We start from the raw sequence: 24,713 nt of genomic DNA on the forward strand, positions 1-24,713 counted from the left end.
AAAAATATGGCCCGAACTGTCCATTAGATAGGCCACAGCCTAAATAGGTTGTGTCCCAAAACTTATTTCCATTTGCCGATCCTAGCCCTCCAATCTATAGAGGGTTAGGATCAACCCTCTAAAATTCAGATCGAAGGGTTAGGATCACAACCAATGGTAATGATTTTTGGGGCACAACCTATTTAGGCTGTGGCCCATCTAATGGACAGTTTGGATCATCCTATGTTGCGGGCCATACCATACTTTTGATAAAGTGAGGAGTGCCATCATCAATATACAGTAGTGCTGATAACATTTCCCAAAAAAAAATACATGTTACTGAATTTTACCGAACCCCCTTTTCAGGTCAAATGGTTAATATAAGAGAATTTTAGTACACAACCATCAGTACCAAGGCTCGCATATAAATGAATTGGATCATCAATCAAGTGCACTCTATCAATTGTAATCCGGGTTATTATGGTTTTAAATATGGTGAATATTCAATAAATATTGGAATTAATGGGGGTCCAATATGCTAATATACTGGGAATATTCAGAAATATTTCAAAATATCCCCAATATATCAGTATGGTAGGGAGTTCGATATGGCCAATATATCAGGACCATCCAAAAATATTGGTATCAAAGGGGTCCCATGTGCAAATATAATTGGAATATTTCGAAATATTTCAAATATATCAGAAACACAGGGATTTAGATATGACCCATATCTTCTGACAACATTTTTACTCCAATCCATTTAATTCTTTCCCAATTTCTATTCTACTTGATTGTACTAGATGTGAAATTTATGCCTTATGTAATACGACAGGCCTTTTAATATCATGAAGAGGGCCAAAACCAACTACTAGGGCTGCAAATAATTGTTGCACTTCACACAAACCCTTAAACCTCTATCTTTCTCTGTCTTTCAAGTCGCCAAGATAGTCATACACCTCTCTTTCTCTCCCATCAGCTTCCATGGAGTTCGATGGCACCCGAACCCTTAAAAGCTTAATAGAAGAAGAAAAAAATTCAGAATCGCCCACCCCTCTCTCCTTCAGAATTGAACCAGTACTGGAAACTGATTCCCAACTTAGTTCTGCAAGGCCTCCCATCTCTTTTACACCTTTGAGCCCAGAGTCTCCATGGACTCTCTCCCCTATCAACAAATCACCCTCCTCTTCTATCCTCTACTATTGTGTAGCATCTCTCCACAGCGGTGACAGCAACATCTTCTCAATCGCCGTCTCAAAAGGGGTCATCTTTACCGGGTCCGACAGCGATCGTGTTCTTGTTTGGAGGCAACCTGAATGCGTCGAATGTGGATACCTAAAAACAAATTCAGGCAATGTTAGAGCTCTCTTATCATATGGGAACATGCTCTTCACAACCCACAAAGACTTCAAGATCCGAATATGGATCGTTTCGGTCTCCGACCAGTTTCGATCAAAGAAATTCACCACTCTTCCAAAAACCAACTCATTCCTTTCATTTCCAAAGCTGAAATCACAACACCACAAAGACACCATTTCTTGCCTTGCTTACTACAAAGCAGAAGGGCTACTCTATACAGGCTCTTCAAACAAAGCCATTAGAGTGTGGAGGGTTACAGACAAGCTTTGCATAGACTCCTTCGTCGCACATGAAGATGGCATCACGGCGATCGTTATTAACCAACACGATGGGTGCGTTTTCACCTCTTCATTAGATGGGTCTATCAAGATATGGAGAAGGGTCTATTTGGAGTCTTCCCACATTCTTACCATGACTCTAAGGTTCCAACCTTCCCCCATAAATGCCATGGCATTGAGCGGTTTGTCGAATTCTGCCTTTCTTTACTCTGGTTCTTCAGATGGTTTTGTTAATTTATGGGAGAAGGAAGCAATGTCTGGGATTTATAATCATGGGGGTTTTCTACAAGGCCATAGGTTTGCAGTTCTCTGTTTGGTGACAATAGAGAGCTTAGTGTTTAGTGGTTCTCAAGACATGACAATTAGGGTTTGGAGGAGAGAGAAAGGGAGTGGGTTTCATATGTGTTTAGCTGTCTTGGAAGGGCATAGAGGGCCAGTTAGATGTTTGGCTGCTTGTTTAGAAGTGAAGAAGGTGGTGATGGGATTTTTGGTTTATAGTGGAAGCTTGGATAGAACTGTTAAGGTATGGAGAATTAAGGTTCCCCCAGAAGAGAAGGTAAGTGTGGTGACTTCTGATATGATGAAGAGGATGATGGAGTACGAGATGAGTCCTGTGTTGTCACCGTCATGGGTAAAGAAGAAGCTACAAGGAATCTATTAACAATATGAAAAAAGCAAAAGTGGGGAGAGAGAAATTATCTCTATATCATTAAACTAATTAATTTTAGTCTTCATTTGGGTGTAATTCAGTGAATATGTTGATGTTTGATCGATTCAAGTTCTTATGCTTATTTGATATTGGAAAGATCTGTTTAGAAACATGTATTAAAAGATCAGACCTGATGTAGTTTAACTGTCAAGTTGCTTTGACATTAAGTATATATGCATATATAGTTGTAGTGGTTTTATGACATCCGTCCTTTCTTGTGCTTCTATTTTGTGAGTAGGAACTTTGGTCCCACGCTAATTTATGTCTTTTGTCTTCTCTCATAGTTATATTGTGTGAGTTATCAATTTGTTCCGGCATTGTTTAGGTTAGTGATGCGAGCCCATCATCCGAGGAGGTACATCTCCATGATTTGATGTTCGCATTACCTTATTTTGGTATTACCATGAGAGTCATGCATTGTTAGCTGTAAATAGATTGTTTGGAATTATACCTACAAATGAGAGGTGTAAAATAAAGAGAGGAATGCCAATATCATAATTAGAAATGCTACACATCCTTGGAACTATAATCAGACCAAAGGGTGAGTTAGTCATGTTGGACTCTCCCTTTCTCTTGTTAAAACATTCACCCGAGAATCTTTCTCAAACAGGTAGAACTTCAAAGTTCTAATCAGTAGCTTTTGCCTCTCTCTCATAGAAAGGACCAATAGACCCTTATCTCACAAAAAACAGAAAGAATAGAAAATAGAAAATCTTTTTAAAAGGAAAAAAAATCAAATACTCATGAAAAATGACCAAAATACCCTCAAGTCATGGAAAATGATAAAAAAAACTTCAAAAAAAAGAAACAATCCTAAAATACTCTTATGTCATGAAAAAATTACCAAAATACCCTTGTCTCATTGAAAATGAGAAAAAAAAATTCCTAAAAAATATTAAAAATTCTAAAATTGAGAAATCCTAAATACCCATACATCATGGAAAATGACCAAAATGACATTAGCTCATAGAAAATAACCCAGATTAACTTTTTCGCATGGAAAAATCCTAATATGCCCCTATTTTATAAAAAAAATGAAGAGACCCTTATATCATAAATACGACCAAAATATCCTCATCTAAAAGAAAATAACTAAAAAACCCTAATCTCATGGAAAATAGTAAAATAGGCAAGTATAGAGTGGTCAACCTATTTGCATGATTTAAACCAAATATTTAATGGTCCGCGCCATAGATTATTTATTTGGACCCACAGCTAAGCTCACAATGTTCTTGGGATAATGGAAAAAAATGGAATGTAAAACCTTTTAATACTTTACAGTCCCCTCCTCTATATCTGTACAACTCACCCATTTTAGTGGTTTCCACATTATTTATTTATTTAGACCCACAATTGGGGCCCCAGAAACTTCCCATGGTAATTGTGAAAAATTAGAATGTAAAACCTTTTAAGATTTTACGGTTTCCCATTTCACAATGACTTCAAAACTCCAATCACTCTAAAATCCCTACTGAACTCTCTTCTTGAAGAGTATGTTCCAGGCATTACGAAAGTGACCCACACTCCACTGGGCTTCCCTATATTGACCCATAGTCCAAGAAGTTCCCAGAGAATTTAAAATCCCACCCGATGTGAATTGGAGACTCACCCACAATGAAATTTCTCTTTGTTTATGTCTTGTCTAGATCTTTCCCAACCCATAGATTGTGAACTGGAGATAGATGCGCCTTTTAGAAGCTTTTCATTTTGAATGACCTTGCAAAGGCATCAATTCTTCGTGGTTAGCAAGTGGTGGTTGTTTACTTAGCAACTCGCTAAGTTTGAGACTAGAATGTTGTTAGTAGCACGTGTTATGCTAGGGTTTTGAATGTGCTTGATGGAAGTTATTCCATCTATAATTACTCACCCGAGCTCAACGTGCACTCTCATGGACCTTAAATCAATTCTCTTTTCACATTAATGTGCACAAAGGCCATCATTCGAGTTAGTGCAAGGAGAGAGATAGCCACACATTTAGAGATCAAGATAAGGAGAAGGAAAAAACCACATAATAAGGTCAAAATTCTCGTTGAATAATAGAAAATCCGTGGATAACAAGCATGCCGGATTTTTCGGTACTTGTTTGATTTTATCCTCATAATGTTTAGTGTTGAGGTTGCCTTGAATTTAGGCTTACGATTGCGACATAGAATTTGCAATTTCTCACTCTCACTCTTGTTGGGATTATTTGTTGTGGGAAACCTACCCTCTTTGATCAGGGAAGACATTTGAGTTTTTGGGAGGGAAAAGAAATTAGAACTTATCCTTTAACGTGAAAGAAGGGTGTGTGCGGCGAAACCCGGAAGGGTGTGGCTCTCTGGCGTAAAGTCATGGGTTTGCTCCCCAGTGACGAGCGTTCGAATCCCCCCTTGCCTACCCGATGCGCGTGGTTTCCGGGTGATTGCGCGCATCCGTAGGGATTAATTTGTTTACATCTTTGAGCAAGGTAGGCCAAACAATGTTTTTCAAATTGAACTGTATGGCCAGCATCCAGACTGTCCAATTGATGGGTAAATAGGTTGTGTCCCAAAAAATCATTTCCACATGATGATCCTAGCCCTCCGATCTAAAGAGAAATTGAATATTATGGAAACCATATAGATTGAGGGTTGCGATCATCCTATGGAAATGATTTTGGGGGCACAACCTATTTACGTTACGGCCCATTAAATTGACGGCTTGGATCATCCTATGGTGTGGACCGTACACTTTATTTTGAAAAATATAGGTGGGGCCTACAATTGGGCTTAATGTTACTGTATGAACAGTTCATTTTGAAAAATATGGGTGGGGCCTACAATTGGGCTTAATGTTACTGTACGACCCACACCATAGGATGATTCAAACCATCCATTTGATGGGCCACAATGTAAATAGGTTTTGCCCCAAAAATTATTTCCATGGGATGATTGCAACCTTCCAATCTATAGAGGTTAATTGCCACAATATGCAATTTCTCTTCAGATTGGAGGGCGAGGATCATCCTATGGAAATGAGATTTTGGGGCGGAACCTATTTACTTTGTAACCCATCAAATGGACGGTTTGGATCATCATGTGATGTGGGCCGTACAGTTCATTTTGAAAAATATGGGTGGAGCCTACCTTCTTCAAAGATTTCCAACAAATTAATTGTTGGGCCCACCAACGGAGAGAGAGAGAGAGAGAGAGAGAGAGAGACCAGTTTGGAAGTGTTGTACCGGCTGTAGGGGGGATTTCACTGCCCAAAACGTTATTTGAGACTTGGGTTTTAGGTTTGGTGAAAATAAGCTCAAAGTGAAAACGTCTTCAAGAAGAGAGAGGAAAAATTCTTTAATAACATGGGGTTCAACGGTTTCGGTTTTGGATCTCTTTTGGGAAGAGGAAGTAGAAGAAGCACGGAAATTAGTGAGTGAAGGTGCTTGGATCCTAGACGGCCTAGGTCATATGGGTTTGTGTACCGTTCGAAGGGAGCTTTGGGCTTTCATAATCCGTGAGTTCTTCTTGTAATCCCTTTATTTTTCACATAGTCAAATCTTTTGAAGTCTTCTCACATGATAGGCTTGGTAGAACCACATAAATCTTACTGTTCATATGTGCTTTATTTGGTCAATATCTTGAACTTTTCTTTATCCTGTTCTTGTCAATCTACCTCGGAAAACTGTGAAGTTATTAATACTCAATACCGGAAATAGGTACACTTTTGTGTTCGGACTGTTAATGGGTCACCGCAGAGGGCTTTTTGGTGCCCCGATTTCATAACATTTATGAGGTTAACAATTGGTGTACCAGAGCTTTGTCTCAAGCCATTAAAACAAATCATCTAGACAGATTTTCAATCTGCTGTGCTTTTTAGGCAGCGGGTGATTTTTGGCTACTGTCGGCGATCAGATGGCATGCTCCTGATCACTGATGGCAGGAAGTTCTACGCCCATTTCTTTTTATTTTTTGAGATGAAACATGTACGTGTGTCCCTACTGGAACTCAATTATAGTAATATACATTTCATTTAAAAAGATTTATTTTAAAATGCAAAAGATATTTATTTAATCATTATAATGCTAGTGTCAAAAAACATGTGCAGCCCCATGAATTGCTTGGGGCAAGGTGCTAGTACTGATGATGATGACAAAAGAAAAGGACAATTACAGAAGAAGATGAGCTTCATTTTTTCTGCTAAATAAAAACATCTATATTAACTACTTTAAAAAGATCCTAGGTCTTCATACAGAAATCAGTCCTTGTGGTAAGATATAGAGAAAGTTGGAGGATGGTTGGTCCACATATTTACATTCTCCTTTCCTGTTCAAAAACTACTTCTTGCTCCTTCTCCTTCCTTTCCTAGTTTGTCAGCTAAAGTTATTGGCCTCTATGTCCAAACTAAGAAGAGACAGGGGTCTGAAAGACTTCGCTTTCTCAAGTGCCTATACTCCCAAAACCTTCAAATGATCTGATTTTTTGAAATGGGTATCGGATTTCAGGTTAACAAAACAGTTGGAAGAGTCGAAAAACACATATAGAGTGTATTCAACCTTTATAATTTTGATTTGGAAGGGGGAAAATATTTATGGAAATATAGATGAAATTTGTTAGGCCCAAAATTAGTAACAGATGAGGCATTGACGAAGGAGCTGATTTGGCGGGTCCAAACTGCTGAACTGATTGAGAATTATGTCCTGCACAGAAGTACACGAGGTCAGGAGACCAACCCGGAGTCGTAGCTCCGGACGGGCCATTCGACACTCAAGTCAGTAATGAGCACAAAATTGGGAAAACCAAAGCTAGAGATGATCTTTTTTAGGAATTCATTCCCCTACCTTAGCATTTATGAAGGCTATTTATACTGAGGGCCTTGGGTAGTTGGATTACCTGCCCCCAGACAGGTGTCAGCTCATGAGTGAGCCAAATTTTACCTACCCATGGCAGATTACCTGGTTACCCCTGGGAGTGGTGTTAACCTGTTAGCGGGCCCTCCCTCTTGCAGGGCCACATGTCGATAACTGATTGGGGGTTACTTTTAATACCCATCAAAATTCGCAACTGGAGTTTTATGGGTAATTCAGTTCATTTAATTTGAAATGAGTGGATTCACAAACTAAAATCCGTACCTAATGGTCTGTCTGTCGCTATATTATAACAATTTTGGCTGATTATATAAAAAGTCTGAAGTATTTGTGGGATTATCATCAAATTACCACTACCCATCAGATTATCAGAACAAAGACCCTGTTATTGCCATTCAAAAAAATATATATCAGACCCACGACCTTGATTTTTTATTTTTTATTTTTTTGTTTTCTCTTTCTCATAGGGGATTTGATGCACCTATTATATCAATGCCACCTCGGACTTCCATCAAACGGGGCCTGTTAACTTACCAACTTCTCCAAAAGCTTAAGCTGTTGGAGAAAGGTGTTATTTATCTTTTATACTTTGACACTCCCCCGCACGTGTGGCCCACTTGGCAAACACGTGGCACATGTGGTCCCACTTTGGGCCGACCATCGCATGTGGATTTTTTCTATCCGGGAGGTTTGATCTCGAGACCTTTGGCTTTGATACTATGTTAACTTACCAACTTCTCCAAAAGCTTAAGCTGTTGGAGAAAGGTGTTATTTATCTTTTATACTTTGACAGGACCCACCATAAAAGTCACACACTCAAGTGATCGTACTATCTAATCCTTACCTAGCAATTTGAAATTTTGAATATTAAACAAAAAAAAATAACAATGTTTTACATTCAAGTCTCCAGGTTGAATGGTTATGATCATTCAATAAGGGGAATAATTTTAAGCAAATGACATCTTTAAGCAAATGACTACCCAGGTTGAATGGTTATGTCATCTCCAGGTTGAATGGTTATGGAGTGTTTAAAAACGCGGATGGGGCGCGGAATGCTGCCGAAGAAAATCCTAGTCGACCTACCACGACACGGACAAGTACTCGATTGACGCAGCCGTGTACTCAGTTGACGCGGTCATAATTCATGGAGAGTCAAAAAGTTTTTATTGACTCTATAGCACAAAACGTGGAACGCGGATGCTGCACAACGCGGAACACGGCCGAGGTAAAAGGGAGTCGACTCTTGGGAGTCAATGTGAACGCGGGGGAGTTTTAAAACTATGGTTAGGGTCATTCAACAATTGTATGCAATGACATCTTCATAATAATCGGACAGTCGGAATAGATGGGTAGTTAGAACAAATGAATGAATGGCGGAGATGGCATCAACAAGAAAATTGGGTCTAATAGTTCTAGGGAATTGCTAAAAGCAACAAGTAAATCTAAATAAGGTTTGAAGAAACATGTGAATCCCTTCAAATTAGGAGAACACGATCAAAAGAGTGTACCGGACATTCCTTCAGCGTGACCTCTTCCCAAGAAGGTGAAGCTTCCTCTACTACTGAAAATACACCCCTTCCCTAATGAAATGGAATATGGAAGTCTTCGAGATTTTTTTTTACAATTGAGAGAGAGAGAGAGAGATGGTGGAAATGGTGGGAGATGTTTTATCTTCCACTTGTGCCAACGCCAAATTAATTTGGGTGCATTGATCCGCAACTCCCACTATTGTAGCGAATGTGGAGGACGACTTTTGCTAACTGTAGAATGACTTTAAGATCGTCATTCTTATGAGCCATGATAAAGAAAAGCGTTTTAAGTCTCTCTCTCTCTCTCTCTCTCTCTCAACGGATCCACTTCGGATCGGATCCACATACGGCCTCACGATCTATTCAAGTCCCTTATCAAGTTCGTAGAGACTTGATAACCCCTTTTAAGACTTGATAACCCTTTGTGAGACTCAATAACCTTGTTGAGAACTTGATATCCTCGAGCGAGATTCGATAACCCTGTTTAGGTTAGAGTTGTTAAATCATGTTTACACCTGTTAACCAATTGATAACCCATTTTTAGACTAGATAAACCTTTTTAGACTTGATAACCCCTATGGGCATTTTGGTCAAGTTTTCCCGCAAATTCCGTTTTCGACCCCTTTATAATTTTTGAAAAGAGTGCCACCCGTTGGCAATTCTCGTATTTTGGTGTCCCCCGTTGGCAATTTTTCCTCATGAAAAAATAATCCTGGCAGGGACTTGGCCTTACAGCAACAGTAAAAACTGTTTTTTAAGGAACACGCATTTTAAACGTATTAAACACATGTTTTTAGCCAACTTTCCAACTTTACCTCCACTATATTTTGCAAATTACAAAATTTAAAGGGATTTTTTTTGTGTTTCCTTTTTTTTTCACTATGTTTTTTTAACCAATGCATGCATTATTAAACTCAAATTTTCCCGTCCTGTTTTTTGCCTAATCATGTTTCGCTAACTACTTTTTTGGCTGCAACTTATGTGAGACAATTGTCTGAATAGACATGATTCTTACTGTCAAGATTTGTCAGATCAGACCGTTGGATTATCTTGGTGTAGATTAGGCAAGTGGGTTGAATGGGAAAGCTAGCTAAATCTGATAGCTAAATTAAATTAGCAATTAGGCCAATCTTAGTAGGGAGGATTTTTATATTTATCTCTTGCCTTGGTAATGTTTAGCTCTTAACCCTTTGAGTATTCTATATAATCGCTCATTAGGGCTAATTGTATTGCATTCAAGTTTAGTGAAATATTCTCTAAATTTTACATGGTATCACAGCGGGTCGATCCGAACCAGAAGCGGTGTTGATCGTAATAAACAGAGTTCCGGCGAAAGAGTAAGGTAGCCGTCCGCTGGGCCGACATCGATCCCCCAAAATCCAAGCACCCCATCTTCTTATCATCTCAAACTTACAACGCTTCTCTGTGGCTTGCAACTTTTGCGCATCAAGCTACTGTCTGATGTGTATCTAAGTATTTTCAACTTCATGTCGATGCATCTTGAACTTGGCACAAACAAACCGAGTGAGGAAGCCGTGACCGTGGAGCTTCTCCCATTGCCATGTCAAGGCTACATCTATGTGCCTTATTAGGTATCATGAGGAGATTTGAATGGGATTATTTCTCTCTAAGGCTCTCTGATTTTTGTGTGACAAATCACTAAAGCAAATAATACTTCTCGTCAGGTCCCATCATGACGAGAACCGGTGTTGGAAATTAGATCCCATCTACTTTACCCAGTACACCCTTCTTTCCTAGCACCATGTTGCCCTCTCACCTTATCTTTGCAAAATACTCAATTACTCAAGTTCCATATTTGATAACCACACCCCATATGGAATCTTATTCCTCAATCTCATTCCCAAAATTTGATATTTGCAACTCTTTCTGTACACACTTTCCCATTTCCATTTAAAAGGCTTCATATGAATTTCGATGTTTGCCAATAATCATTGTCCCTAAACCGTTTTTTTGTCGCTCTCTTACCTATTTTTTCCTCAGTTTTTGTTTCTCCAAACTATATCAGTTGAGGTGCTTCAGTCCGTTAGGTATATGCCTCGGACTCTTGGAGTGCGTGCCTGAAATAGTAGCTACTCTAATCAGTTGAGGTGCTTCAGTCCATTGAGGTGTATGCCTTGGACCCTTGGAGTGTGTGCCTGAGAGAGTTGTCTTGTGCATGGAGGCTCATTCTCGCCAATTTTGGCATTAGTCCATAGTGACCCATTTCATGTAGACTCGTCCATAGGGGCCTTGAGTCTCATCTAGTCCATTGTGGCTTCCTTTCGGCAACCAGCTTTGGCGTACAATTGGCAAGAAGCATCAATCAAATCAAGAACTTCTTCATTTGCTTGGTGTACATTACACAAGAAAATTTGGCAATATGCTGCTAAGTGTGTTTGGGACATTTTATTATAATCAATTTGGGAAATTTTATTGTAGCAAACGTTTATTGATTTTCAATCAATATTCATTTGAGGGGGCGTGTTAAGATTTGTCAGATCAGACCATCGGATTATCTTGGTGTAGATTAGGCAAGTGGGTTGAATGGGAAAGCTTGCTAGATTAGATGGGTAAATTAAATTAGCAATTAGGCCAATCTTAGTAGGGAGGAGTTTTATAGTTATCTCTTGCCATGGTTATGTTTATCTCTTTCTATGTTTAACCCTTTGAGTATTCTATATAATCACTCATTAGGGCTAATTGTATTGCATTCAAGTTTAGTGAAATATTCTCTAAATTTTACACTTACAACTGTAGGATTTGCCTTAGGGGTGAAACTTGGGCCGATTTTTGGGAATTCAGGTTTAGCATTTAAGATTAAATCGGGTCAGATTATGGTTGATTCCAATTCATTTTTTGGGGAAGCTAAAACCCACCTAACCCAAGTTACACCCTTAATTTGCCTTGGCTAAATGGTTTGAAATTAGAAGTTGCCTATGATGGGAAGGTTGGAGAGCCTTGAAAATTCCCACTCGATATTTGTCTCTTTTGTAAACCCTTTGTTTATAAGATATCCGAGGATTCGATGAGTGTACAAATGTTCATGGTTATTTTCTTGGAGTTCATCATGTTAAGAGAGCACCGACTCTCTCTCTCTCTCTCTCTCTAGACTTCTCCCTAGATTTCTAGAATCCTCTCTCTAGAATTCTCTTCTTCTTCTTTTTAGACAATCCTCTTTCTAGAGATTTCTCCACTCTTCTTTTTTCCTTCTTTTAAAACAGTGTTCTAGATGTTTCTTTCTAGAAATATCTAATGCTAGAAGAGTGTATCCACCATTCTAGAATAATGGGGATGCATCTCTAGCAAGTATAAAAAGGAGGCATCCCCTTCCATTTGGGTATGTAGAGTTCAAAGCTTCTCTTCACATTAAGTAGAGAGTGAGTGTGTGTGATGTGCGCAAAGTGATTCTGTGTGAGAAACTTTTGAGTGTATGCAAGTTGTGTACTTTTGAGCTTTTATATTGAATAAAATTAGTTCTTCTACTACTCAAATTTTAACAAGTGGTATCAGAGCAGGCGATCAGGGATCGTTCTATCCGGAAGTTTTGCAACTATACAGTCAGGGACTCTGAAGCTTATTGGTCTGGGACCAGGCTTACTTGGTAGAGTGCAGGGCATCACCAAGTTGCAATGGCAGATATTTCTGGTTCGGCTAGAGGTGTGGAGAAGCTCAATGACAACAACTACAACAATTGGAGTGTTCGCGTACAATTTTATCTGCTTGGACAGGACCTGTGGGATATTGTCGGCGGCGAAAACACCACACCACCCACTAATGCTGATGAGTTGAAGAAATGGAAGATTAAGGCTGGTAAGGCTATGTACATCCTTGCAGTAACTATTCAAGATGAATTACTGCAACACGTTAAAAGCGCAAAAACACCGAAGGAGGCGTGGGACACACTAGCGACGCTCTTTGCACGAACGAATGATGCTAAGCTCCAGCGGCTGGAGAAGGAGCTCATATCATCTTCACAAAAGGATATGATAGTAAGTGAGTACTTTACAAAAATTAAATCCATTTGTGAAGAAATTTCAAAGTTGGATCCTAAAAATGCTATCTCGGAAACACAAATTAGGAGAACAATTATCCACGGGCTACGATCGGAATATAATGGAATTGTTACGGCAACCCGTGGATGGGCGAACGAGCCAACTGTTACAGAGTTGGAAAGTATATTAGCCAACCAGGAGGCACTAGATAAACAAATTTATATTGTTTCCATAAGAGATGATGACAAGTCCATGTTCAGCAAGAGAAAAGGATTCAAGGACAAAAATGCTGTGAGATCAAGAACTGGAGGTGATCGAAAATATCAAGAAGGGTGGAAGAATAGACCAGAAGAAAAGGGCTCGCAACAAGGGGGAGCTCAACAAGGACGAGACACCGAAGATAAGATACATTGTCGCCAAAATAATAAATGTTATAGCTGCAAAAAAAGAGGACACTTTGCACGGGACTGTTGGTCCAAGCGAGTGGAGGGTAATGCAGCAACCTTCACCCAAAATGAGAATGACAATGAAAATGAGTGGGATTTTCAAGCATCACTTGCCGTTGAAGACCCCACTGAGCTTGCGGCCTCATGCATCATAGAACCAGAGGAGGAGTCTGCACTTGTTACGGTGAGTGATAAATTAATTAATTATGATGATGATTGGATTGTAGATTCTGAATGCTCCAATCATATGACTGGAGATATGGAGAAGTTGACTGATATGATGGAATATAAGAAAGGATGAGTGGTCGTCACGACAAATAACTCTAGATTGCCTATCACTCACATCGGCAAGGCAACAATAGTTCCTCAATTCAGCTCTAGCCATGTACCATTGGAGAATGTGTACCATGTGCCTGGGATGAAGAAGAATTTGTTGTGTCTCACAACTCATAGCATCTGGAAATTATGTGGTGTTCGATGAAGCGTATTCGTGGTGGTCATCACAAGAGGTGTTGCTGCCGAATATGAAAGAAATTGAAGAAAAGCTACAAGAAAGAATCGAAGATCAATCAAAGCCTGGTGAGGTTCCAGAAGTTGAACCCCAAGAAGAACACGAAGAGGCTGGATCCAAGACTCCTGAAAAAGTAAAGAGTCCTTGGCGAACAGGAGCATTGCAAAAGACACCTGAAGAAAAGAGACCTAGACAATTTGAAGAGTTCGAGGACGAAATAGATCCTCAATCAATTCAGAGAAGATCCTCGAGCTAAAGAAAACCAAATCCCAAATATGCGAATGCTGCACTCACAAAAGAAGAGATAATTAAGGAGCCCGCCTCATATAAGGAAGCAGTACAGATGCCAGAATGGAGAAAGGCTATGGATGAAGAGATTCAAGCTTTGCGACAGCATGAGACTTGGGAATTAGTACCGAGGTCTGGAAATATACACCCTCTATCCTGCAAATGGGTGTACAAAGTGAAGACTCGACCTAATGGGTCGGTAGAAAGATATAAGGCACGACTAATGGCTCGAGGATTCTTACAGAAATATAGTATAGACTACGATGAGACTTTCAGCCCGGTGGCGAAGATTACAACAGTACGTGTCTTAATAGCACTCGCTGCAAGTAAGTCTTAGAAGCTCTGGCAAATGGATGTGAAGAACGTGTTTCTCCATGGCGAGCTAGATCATGACATATACATGGAGCAGCCCCAAGGTTTTCAGAGCAAGAAATATCCAAGCTACGTATGCAAACTGAAGAAAGCGTTATATGGATTGAAGCAGGCACAAGAGCCTGGCATGGTAAAATGGGAGAGTTCCTAGTACAAAGTGGTTATTCTCTAGCACCGTCAGATTCTAGCTTGTTCGTGAAAGACGGAGGAGGAAAGCTTACAGTTATTCTGATCTATGTGGACGATTTGATCATCACGGGAGATGACGAAGAAGGGATCCAACAAATTAGAGCTAATCTTTCAGTGCGCTTCCAGATGAAGGAACTTGGAGAACTGAAACACTTCCTTGGCCTTGAGGTTGAACGAACCAAGGAAGGAGTATTTCGAGGGCAACAAAAACAGGTAAAAGATCTCTTACAATGATTCGGAATGCTTGACTGCAAGCTAATATCTACACCAATTGAGCCCAATGCAAGGCTAGGTGCAGAAGAAGGCCAAAGATTGGAAGCTTTAACAATGTATTGGTGGGTAGTCTAATCTACCTAACGCTCACACGGCCTAACATCTCTTTTGCAGTTGAAGTGGCTAGTCGATTCATGGAGCAACCGAGAAAGCCTCACTTAGAAGTAGTTCGATGCTTACTAAGGTATGTAAAAGGGACCTTTGACCTTGGAATTTTCTATAAGAAATGAGCAGACTGTGAGGTCAAAGGATATTGCGATGCTGACTACGCTAGAGACCATGACACATATGACACACGACTTTCAACTACTGGATACGTATTCCACCTTGGATCAGGAGCAGTGTCATGGTGTAGCAAGAGGCAATCAACAATGCCTCTGTCAACTACAGAAGCTGAGTATAGAGCAGCAGCGATGGCAGCTCAGGAAAGCTCATGGCTAATGCAGCTGATGAGAGACCTACATCAACCAATTGACTACTCGGTGGAGATCCATTGCGACAATCAATCAGCCATAAGGTTGGCAGAGAACCCAGTCTTTCACACAAGGACTAAGCACGTGGAAATACACTATCACTTTATTCAAGAGAAGGTGCTACAAGGACAAATTGAAATGAAGCACATCAAGACTGGAGGCCAAGTTGCAGACATATTTACTAAAGGACTAAGTGGCACAAAGTTTGAGGAGTTCAAAAGACAACTCAGCATGGTCACTACATCAGAGAGCAGCCGATAAGGAGAGAGTTGTCGTTGAGGGGGAGTGTTAAGAGAGCACCGACTCTCTCTCTCTCTCTCTCTCTCTCTCTCTCTCTCTCTCTCTCTCTCTTTCTAGATTTCTAGAATCTTCTCTAGAATTCTCTTCTTCTTCTTTTTAGACAATCCTCTTTCTAGAGATTTCTCCACTCTTCTTTTTTCCTTCTTTTAAAACATTGTTCTAGATGTTTCTTTCTAGAAATATCTAATGCTAGAAGAGTGTAGCCACCATTCTAGAATAATGGTGATGCATCTCTAGCAAGTATAATAAGGAGGCAGCCCCTTCCATTTGGGTTTGTAGAGTTCAAAGCTTCTCTTCACATTAAGTAGAGAGTGAGTGTGTGTGATGTGAGCAAAGTGATTGTGGCTGAGAAACTTTTGAGCGCAATTGAGTGTATGCAAATTGTGTACTTTTGAGCTTTTATATTGAATAAAATTAGTTCTTCTACCACTCAAATTTCAACACATCATACCAAGAAAATTCGCAAAGGTTTTAGAAATCCTAGCTCAAGAGTGAGTAGTGGATCGAACGGGGAAGTGCCTTTTATGCTTCTAGACTGGTAAAAACCCCTCTTCTCCATTTCATTTTAGTAATGACCTTGAAGTTTTGACTTACAAGGGAAATGATATATTCACCCATTTCTCTCAATATTTATTTTCCATGGCTTTCTTTGGGGTGGATATGCTAAACATTTCCCAAACTTAGTGGTCAAGCCTCACGGCTTTGTTCTCCAACATCGAGATTGGAGGATCAATCCCATCTTGCCTACCAAAAGAAAGTGTTTTGTATCTTTAGATAATCAACAAATCTCACTTTTAACAATGAGCCTTAGGGTGAAGATTTGAACACAAAAACCCACACATCCTCGGTTGATTCTGTAAGAAATAACATGCTTTCAAGACAAAGAAAATGTGAACTGTGTCGACAAGGTCTTCATAGAATTAAGCTTAATTTTATTTTTCTTAAAATCATTTAACACTAGTCAGTCAAACTAATATGACCAAAAAAACTTGTGGAATGAAGGCTTATAAAGCACATTGAAGTTTTTCAGTCCAATTGGATATAAAAGGATGTGGACCCATAGCTTACGTTTGAGGCATTGTTTCTCAACCTTGAGGTCGTAGGTTCAATCCCAGCTTACACACCAAAAAAAGAAAAAAGGATATAGGATATGGAAGAACATTTGGCCATCATTAGCCATGTAACTATTACCTTGCACATTATTATCATTACCTTCGACGAAATCACCAACTTTCTGAATTTAAGCTAACAACCCCGACCTCCTCGCTGTATCAATGATAAGGTCTTGGAGCTCCTCCTCGGTCATGTTCACCTTTTTCTTCATCTGCACAACCCATTGTAATAAAATAAAACAAAATAAAACTCTAATTACTTTTCCTTTTTTTTGCTTGATAGGCTTAAAAGAGTGAGGGCTCACTAGGACTTCCGAAGACGTCTCACTACTGCTACTCTTGCCCAAACATGTATAACGTAGGAGTCATTTCTGAGTTCTTCTGAAATCCAGTACATTTGTGTTGGAATGCTTAAAAAATTTAAACCATTCTAAAAAAATTTACAAATAACAATTTATGAAAAATAAATTATGGAACGATTTACGTGGACCCTTTTGTTAATATATACATCCTTATTCAAATGACGAGTTCTACCGTAATTTGAAAGGAATGTGTTTTAAAGCAGAGAAACTAAAGAAGAAGACTAAGATGCTAGGTATAATGATATATGAAGTTATATAGAGTGTATGTCTGAAACATCCAATTACTCCAAAATCTTAAGCTACTGGAGTTGGTGTTACTTAATCATTTATAGTTCAATGCCCCACCTCACATGTGGCTCCTATTTTTGGGGTTGGACGTACACATCGCATATGTGGTTCCTCTTTTGGGTTGGTCATATACCTGGCATATGGCAATAGCCCTGATAATACTACCATGTGTAACAACCAATTAGTATCAGAGCCTGCCCTGGGTTCAAAGCCCAACAGCTCCATGATATTGAAGATCAACATGTACGGGCAACCAGGGGTTTGAGTGCGCGCGCGGGGGGGAGTAAGAATAGTTAAATAACCCCAACTCAACTGCTTAAGCTTTTGGAGTAATTGGTTATTTCACATGCATACTTAATTAGTGCATAATTTTGCTAAAAAAAAATACAGCCGGCAATGTACATGAGGGTGCATTGGTATTTGGAGGTTGGAGGGGTGTTAGGGATTCATATGCTGAAGGCCCTACAATCCATAGGCTACCTTACCAAAATTGTCTTTCGTCTAACAATAACGTACTCTAAGTTGTGGAGATCTTCTTAGTTCTTATATTCCACAAAGAGAGCACAACAAAAATGGATTCTTAGTTTGACATGAAATTGTTGGAAAAACTATTGTGGACAAGGTGGAAATAGAAAAGAGTAGAGATGCTTCAAGGCGCAATGTCGCTTTCCTTAAGACAACATTCGCCCCCACCAGTAAGTGTGCAAGGGGTACCACGAATATGCCTCCAAGATACAATGAAGCCTGGTGTAATCACCAATATATTTGTTAACTTTTTGCACTAAGTGGAAACAAACCCAAGAATCACATTTAGAACAAACAAGTACTTGAGACCCCTAGTTACTGTTTCTGCAGAAAACAGTAAACTAGATCAAGTTTCTGGAAGAAAAAATGTAAACAGTAATTTGAAAGGCTTTTGAAGAGAGTTTGTGGCTTTTGAATTTATCAAATTTCAAGCCCCACAAGTGGATTTCGAATTCTATTTGCAAAGGTACGTTTTTGCTCTTTTTATAGAGCTACTGGTGTCTTTTCTGTTGAAAACACACCCTTACAGGGCACCTCTTTAGAGCGGGTTTGATTCTGGCTGTTAGATCGCGCCCATCTGCGACTCTACGGTCCATATCAATCCTGGAGTGACTGTTGGGTTGTGTAAAAACCCCTTCAACCCCGTAATAACTAGATCAACTATCCACGGTGCGGATCGCACCCTCGGGGTCATGACCGTTGGGACAATGGGACATGATCTAACGGTCCTCATCACACCCGATGATCACTAGCCGTTACCACATAATCTGACGAACCAGATTGCACCCGCTTCTACACTAGCCGTTGGAGCGCACTAGGCCGACCGTTAGGCCCGAACTCAAGGCCCTACCCGACCGGACCATTCAGCCCATCCATAGACAGATCTAGATCTAACGGTTCTGATCAAATCTGGAAAAATTTAAGGCTCCAATCGCTACGATGCGGTGTGCGAAGTGCAAAGTGCGCCCTATAGCCCCTTGCCCACGCCGCGTGCCCGCGCACTTGTGCGAACGGGGCGTTGCACCGTCCCGCTGGTCCACCCAATGGCTAAAGCCCATTGTGTATTAAAACAAAATATAAAAAAATAGAAAAGAGAGAAAAACTATTTAAACTCTTCTCCAACTTTTTTCTAATCCGATGTGGGACTATCTTTCACAAGCACCTTTTTCTCTCTTCTTAAAAAAGCAACCACTTTTATCATGCAAAAGCACTTTGTTTATGAAATACTTTCAAAACCCACTTTGTTTTGAAAATTACACTAACAATCCTCCACAATTTTCAAAATAAAAAATATTATCTCATTATACTTGGAACTCTCATGCATAATTGAAAGTATCTTCCGATTTGAACCTTCACTTAGTAAGAACATATCAAAGTTGACAAGAACGGCATAGTAGACGTGTCTTTGAACTAGCGATTCTATATAGCCAACCGGATACGTTTCACACATAAGAAATTCATTTCCTCATGTGATTCTAATCAGCCGACCTGTGAACTGGCCATTTGTCTGTATCTGTAGACACCCCCATTTTGCTAGGCTTTAAAAAGCAAAAGATTCGGTAGTATCATCAATTTTTATATCCGTATTCAGCATTAGATTAGGCATCCATGCATTTTAGGGTAGATTTCATTCATTATGAGAGTTTTGAAGTTGATTCGCAATCATGAAGGTCTCTAGGGGGTTCCTTTGGCCTCTAAAAGATGAAAGTTCAAGTTTCCAAGCAAATGAAAAAACCTGCTATTTTTAGAATTTTCAGGGTTTCCCTCATTTTTGCCTATTTTGCACTGCAGAAGTATTTTGGTCATTCCCGATGTGTCTCGTTTGACCCCCGAGTTATATTTGAGAAATCTTGAGTGATTTTACAAATTTTGAAAAAGCTGCTATTTTTAGAAACTCATGGGGCTTCCACATTTTCATCATCTTATGAATATTTCAATCATTTCTCATATGTCCAAAACCATCTCGAGGGTACGGCTGATGGATTATGAGTAATTTCGTAAGCTTTGGGAAACCTGCTAAATTTATATCTCTCAAGATTTTCTCTAAGTCTTGCACTTCGGGGGTATTTTAGACATTTCCAAACATATCATATTTGATCCCTAAGTTGTGTCTAAGAAATCTTGAGTCCGTTCATAAATTTTTGAAAATCTGCTATTTTTAGAATTTCTCAGGGTTTTCCCTAGTCTCGCCAAAATTCTAGCACCTTGGGGTAATTTGGTCTTTTCCTGTGTAATTCTTTTGATCCCCGAAATATGTCTGAGAGATTATGAATGATTTCCTGAATTTTAGAAAACCTGCTAAATTTAGAATTTCTCAGGAATTTCGCTTAATTTGGAAATTTTAAGTGTTGAGGGCATTTTGGGTATTTTCAGGGGATACCAAATGATTCTGTTTAATATTGCTCACCGAAAGGACCCAATTTTAAAAGTTTCTATTTTTGAAGTTTGACCACAAAGACTTTCCATTTTTAATTTTTCCCTTTAGGGGTGAACCAATCTGAGGGTATTTTGGTCACATTTTGATGTCTAACAGTCAAGTAGGGGCATTTTGGTCCGAAAAGTTATTTCCCAAAAAAGATGGTCCGATCATGTGTGAAGGATGCACCATAAATGTCAAATGGGTTGGGTCCATATATAGAATGTTGAATTTAGAAAGATTTTATTAATTTTTTATGGAAAAACCCGAAACCCGTGTGAAATGGCCCATTGGGCTAAAGCCTGTAAAGATGGAGCTCATGTGGGTTCACCCATATGGGTCAACCACCATGGTGGGCTGCCCACATGGTTGACCCACATGAGTTGAGCACCCACCTTGATGATGTCACAATGGTGACATCATATTTGTTAAAAGAAAAATAAAAAGAATAAAAAATGAAAAGAAGGAAAGAAGGAAAAGAGGAATGATTGCTTAAAAAGGTTTTCTTCCAAAGAAGCAATGTGGAATGAGAATAACATGTCTTGATTGACAAGAAATTAAGATAGGAATCAAATCCAATTTGGAAACAAGAAAGAAAGAAAGCAAGAGGGAAAAATTGGAAACAAGCCAAAAAGGGAGCTCTCACATTGGAAATTGCTATTTCTCTCTTAACCCTAACTTTTTTTTATATAAAAATCAAAGCAAACAATCCAGAAAATGGGGGAAAAAATCCAAATTCGTCCATTTTCTCTCTCCTCCCAAGAAATTTTTTTCTTTTCTTTTCTCCCTTGAAGTGTGATCTCTCTCTCAAGTGTTCTTCAAAAAAGAAATTCTTGAATTCCTTCTTCTTCTCCAAGGCATCATACAATCAAGAATTATTGGAGTGTTCTTTGGGTCTTCTTCATCATAAAAACGGGTGCGACAAAGCGTATACCTCGGATCTACGCACCCTAAAGACAAGGAGCGCGATCAACGTGGTGGAAATAAAAAAAAAGCAAAGAAAGAAAGGGAAGAAAGGACGCAGGATCGAGCGTCGGCGAGATTTTTCAGAATTTTTGGCTTTTGGATTCGGCGAGGATCTCCATCACAGGTAGGTACACTATTCTCAGATTTTTCCAGGATTATTTGGTATTCTTTATATATTTTTGCATGGTTTTTAGCATTTAATTGAATTTAATTCGATATTATATGTGTGCGCTCAAAATCATGATCTACATGAGTGTTTCAATTCCGATTCGTCCCGAAATTTAATACACTGATCTATTTAAATAGACTAAAATAACCATCGGATCGGATCGGACATTGAATCAAAGGATTTTGAAAATTTGAGTGAAGAGTGGAATTTCATTTAAAATAATGGCTGAGAAATTACAAAAGTTGAAAAAATAGCTATCTCAGAATGATTTGTTTTGTGGAATTTCAAAATTTTCTTGTGTTCATCACATCAGAACAAGGTTAAAGGACATTTTCCGGAGTCGTAATTTTCTCGAAAATTCTGTTTTAAAAATAGAAAACTCTTCAAAAACATCTTTTTGACGAAGAAAAATAAAATATATACTAAACAGATTCCAAAATTAATGAAATTTCGTGAAAAAATAATATGATACCGATACATTCTACCATGAAGTTTTGAGAATTTTTGAATTTTTGTTTATATATTATTTAATGTTTTCTTTGAAAATTATCAGATTTTGTGAGAATTGTTACTAACATCAGATCACAATTAAAATTCTCAAAATTTTTACCGTAGTCTTATATTTTATATTTCTTGCTGCTGTAAAATTTTCAAGTGATTTGAATTTTGTTTCCTTAGGGTTGTAGTGTAAATCCATAATCTGGTCTTAAAATTGAAAAATCCGAAATTGGTAGTAAATGATTTTTAAAATTCATAAAAATCCCACAGCATGCGTTTTTTACCCATATCTTATTTCTGTAGAAATTTCAATGAATTTAGATTTCTATTTCTAGTAGTTTCTGTGTTATTTTAACAATCTGGTCATATTATTGTTAAATCAAAATTAAATAGGAACTTAATGTAAAAATATGCAAAACTTTTCCAGTAACCTACATACATTCCCATCTTGCTGCTGTAGAAATTTCAATCCATTTCGAATTCGTTTGCAATAAATTCACTTGTAAAATCACTCATGCGGTTTAAAATTGATAAAATCCACTCAAAATTGAAATTAATTAAAAATCATTATCAAAATTTCTAAAGAACCTTAAATTTTTGTTACATATTAATTCTTTAATCCATTGAAACAGAAATCTTAGGATCTTTAGATTTTCCTGGTAAAATGGCCAGCACATCCATAATCGTATCCCAATTGCAACCGATCTTTGACAATTTGAATATTTAAGCTATAGCATGTTATTGGCTCCGAGGTTACTGTCCACAGAAATCCTGAGATATGCCAGGCAATAAGGTGCTATAACCTAAGTATTAAATTGCACAAGGAAAGAGCGCACGATTCCCTTCCTTGGATGTCATTCGAGGCCGAAATTGGTGAACCATAGAGCCTTTGATATTCCTTAAATGTTTAGAAACCGAAAATCCTTGAAATTTGAAATTCATTAACTTCAAGAACTTGAATCAATTTATCTCATGTCTTTAGGAACCGTTGGATTACGGTTTCCGTCATAAGAACCATTAGAGCCCTATTTAGGAACACTTACGTCATGTCGTGTTCTAGGTTTTAGGGAGTCCTAGGTTTTAGGGAGTCATAGAGTTAGGAGTCCAGCCTCATCACGGACGTTTGCTATGGATAGCAATCGTGCCATAGGTCTAGTTACACTAGTCACCCAAATTTTCCCTAGGACAAGCCTAGTTACCTAGGATGTAGGTTAACCTGCATTAGTCTAAGGGACAACTTGCACTTAGATAGGATCATATAGCATCTTAGATGAAGTCCTAGGATAATAAAATCCTCAACTTGAATTAAATAACTTCTCTTAAAACTGTTGAAACAGTCAATCCAGTCTAGATCGGTGTCTTAGTTGAGTTAGGCATAAGTAGCTTAGCTTAGGTGCACCGAACTACGTCGACTCTGATCCCAATGAGGCTTGGGTATGTAGGCAGCTTGGATGTCTGATGGCATACCAACCGCGAGTCGGTTCCACAACAAATTGTGGGATTTTGTATATTAATTTTCTTGTAAATTCTTAATTAAATCACTTAGGACTTTCCATGAAATTAGAATTTTAGAAAAACTTTCACTTAGATTGAATTCAAACAAATTAAGAAATCAAGATATACATTTAGGATCTACATTGAAATTAGATCATAGGATGCATGTCACATAGTTCGCACATTAACAGAGAGTTGAATGAGCCATTTAAAATAAATTTAAAAGAGTTAACTTTTGGAATTGAAGACCGATTATCGGGCAGGAATCGTGCATGTGGTGGATAACTCCCCATACCTTCCATTCTTGTAACCAGGTAACGAGTCTAGATTTCTGGTAAATTACGGGTCCTAGATCCCACATCTAGGTGGCGACTCTGTCAGTCTCTTTTGTGTGAAATTCGGATTGTCTTAATGATCCCAAGTTCACATAAAAGATGAATTAAAATCAATAACTAAAAAGCACACGCCAATCGCGTGGGTACGAGAGACCAAGAGAGAGTGTGGCGGTTCGCGCCCCACCCCTCTCGCGGGATCGGGTCCCACAGTATCTCGGTTTCATGAGTGCTCTAGAGACTTGCCAAGTCTCATAACACCCTAACAATTCTGTTACAAGCCTATTAAGAGCCCACTGCTCAACCTCTTCCGTTACTCATTACAGGTACCAAGCACTTTACCTTGGGATGTTATTTATATAGTGCTTGCAACCACTCCATATGATGTACTTGGGCTCATTGAACTCAAGACTTGATGTCTTTTCAAGCGTTGAGTCGAGTTTCCATCATTAGTGGTCATAAGTTACTGGCTTTAGACCCATCCCTATTGATTCTTAAACACCATATCTCTTGCAAGACCTTTTGTTAATGGATCAGTCAAGTTCTGGCTTGATCTCACATAATCTATAGTTACTACTCCATTAGTAAGTAATTGCCTGATAACACTATGCCTAAGTCCAACATGCCTAGACTTACCATTGTACACATGGCTATATGCCCTTGATAGTGTGGCCTGACTATCAGAATGCACATATATTGATGGTATAGGTTTAGGCCAAATAGGAATTTCTAACAGCAAATTTCTTAGCCACTCCGTCTCTTTACAACAAGAGGCCAATGCAATAAACTCTACTTCCATAGTGGAAGTAGTTATGCAAGCCTGCTTCTTAGAAGCCCAAGAGTGAATATACATCCACTCATCGATGAATGATCATCATGCTCAGTTAACCAACTGGCATCTGTGTACCCTCCTAATACCATAGGATACCCACTATAGTTCAACCCATAGTCTATAGTGCCTTTTAGATACTTTAGTATCCTATTTATAGCATTCCAATGTATATAACCAGGATTACTAGTAAACCTACTTA

At 38.8% G+C, this 24,713-nt stretch overlaps 3 protein-coding genes across 5 annotated transcripts in view; 2 read left to right on the forward strand and 1 right to left on the reverse strand.

The window, feature by feature from the left end:
- The first annotated feature begins 846 nt into the window (after window positions 1-846).
- LOC143861644 (protein JINGUBANG-like) lies at window positions 847-2,512 on the forward strand. The gene has a single exon (XM_077372534.1). The coding sequence runs from the start codon at window positions 964-966 to the stop codon at window positions 2,275-2,277; it is 1,314 nt and encodes a 437-aa protein (XP_077228649.1). The 5' UTR covers window positions 847-963; the 3' UTR covers window positions 2,278-2,512.
- Window positions 2,513-12,305: 9,793 nt separating this feature from the next.
- Window positions 12,306-13,415, forward strand: LOC143866437 (uncharacterized). Its single transcript, XM_077375967.1, has one exon. The coding sequence runs from the start codon at window positions 12,306-12,308 to the stop codon at window positions 13,413-13,415; it is 1,110 nt and encodes a 369-aa protein (XP_077232082.1).
- A 3,109-nt stretch (window positions 13,416-16,524) lies between these two features.
- Window positions 16,525-24,713, reverse strand: part of LOC143861651 (uncharacterized) — a 63,709-nt gene continuing 55,520 nt past the window's right edge. For 2 of the 3 annotated variants that reach the window (XM_077372540.1, XM_077372545.1), the window contains exon 4: window positions 16,525-16,844. In XM_077372540.1, the coding sequence (XP_077228655.1) occupies window positions 16,761-16,844 (84 nt within the window). In that variant the 3' untranslated portion in view covers window positions 16,525-16,760. Of the gene's footprint in view, window positions 16,845-16,937; window positions 17,014-24,713 lie in introns of all 3 variants that reach the window. The other variant, XM_077372549.1, reaches the window with a different exon arrangement.

The sequence above is a fragment of the Tasmannia lanceolata genome, unplaced genomic scaffold (genome assembly GCF_043159265.1).
Source record: "Tasmannia lanceolata isolate RefF3 unplaced genomic scaffold, GAP_Taslan_0.1 ptg000003l, whole genome shotgun sequence".
NCBI lineage: Eukaryota > Viridiplantae > Streptophyta > Magnoliopsida > Canellales > Winteraceae > Tasmannia > Tasmannia lanceolata.

Bases quoted from the DNA above. Each gene is read 5' to 3' on its own strand.
- LOC143861644 (XM_077372534.1), top strand. From the start codon at position 964: ATGGAGTTCGATGGCACCCGAACCCTTAAAAGCTTAATAGAAGAAGAA.
- LOC143866437 (XM_077375967.1), top strand. From the start codon at position 12,306: ATGGCAGATATTTCTGGTTCGGCTAGAGGTGTGGAGAAGCTCAATGAC.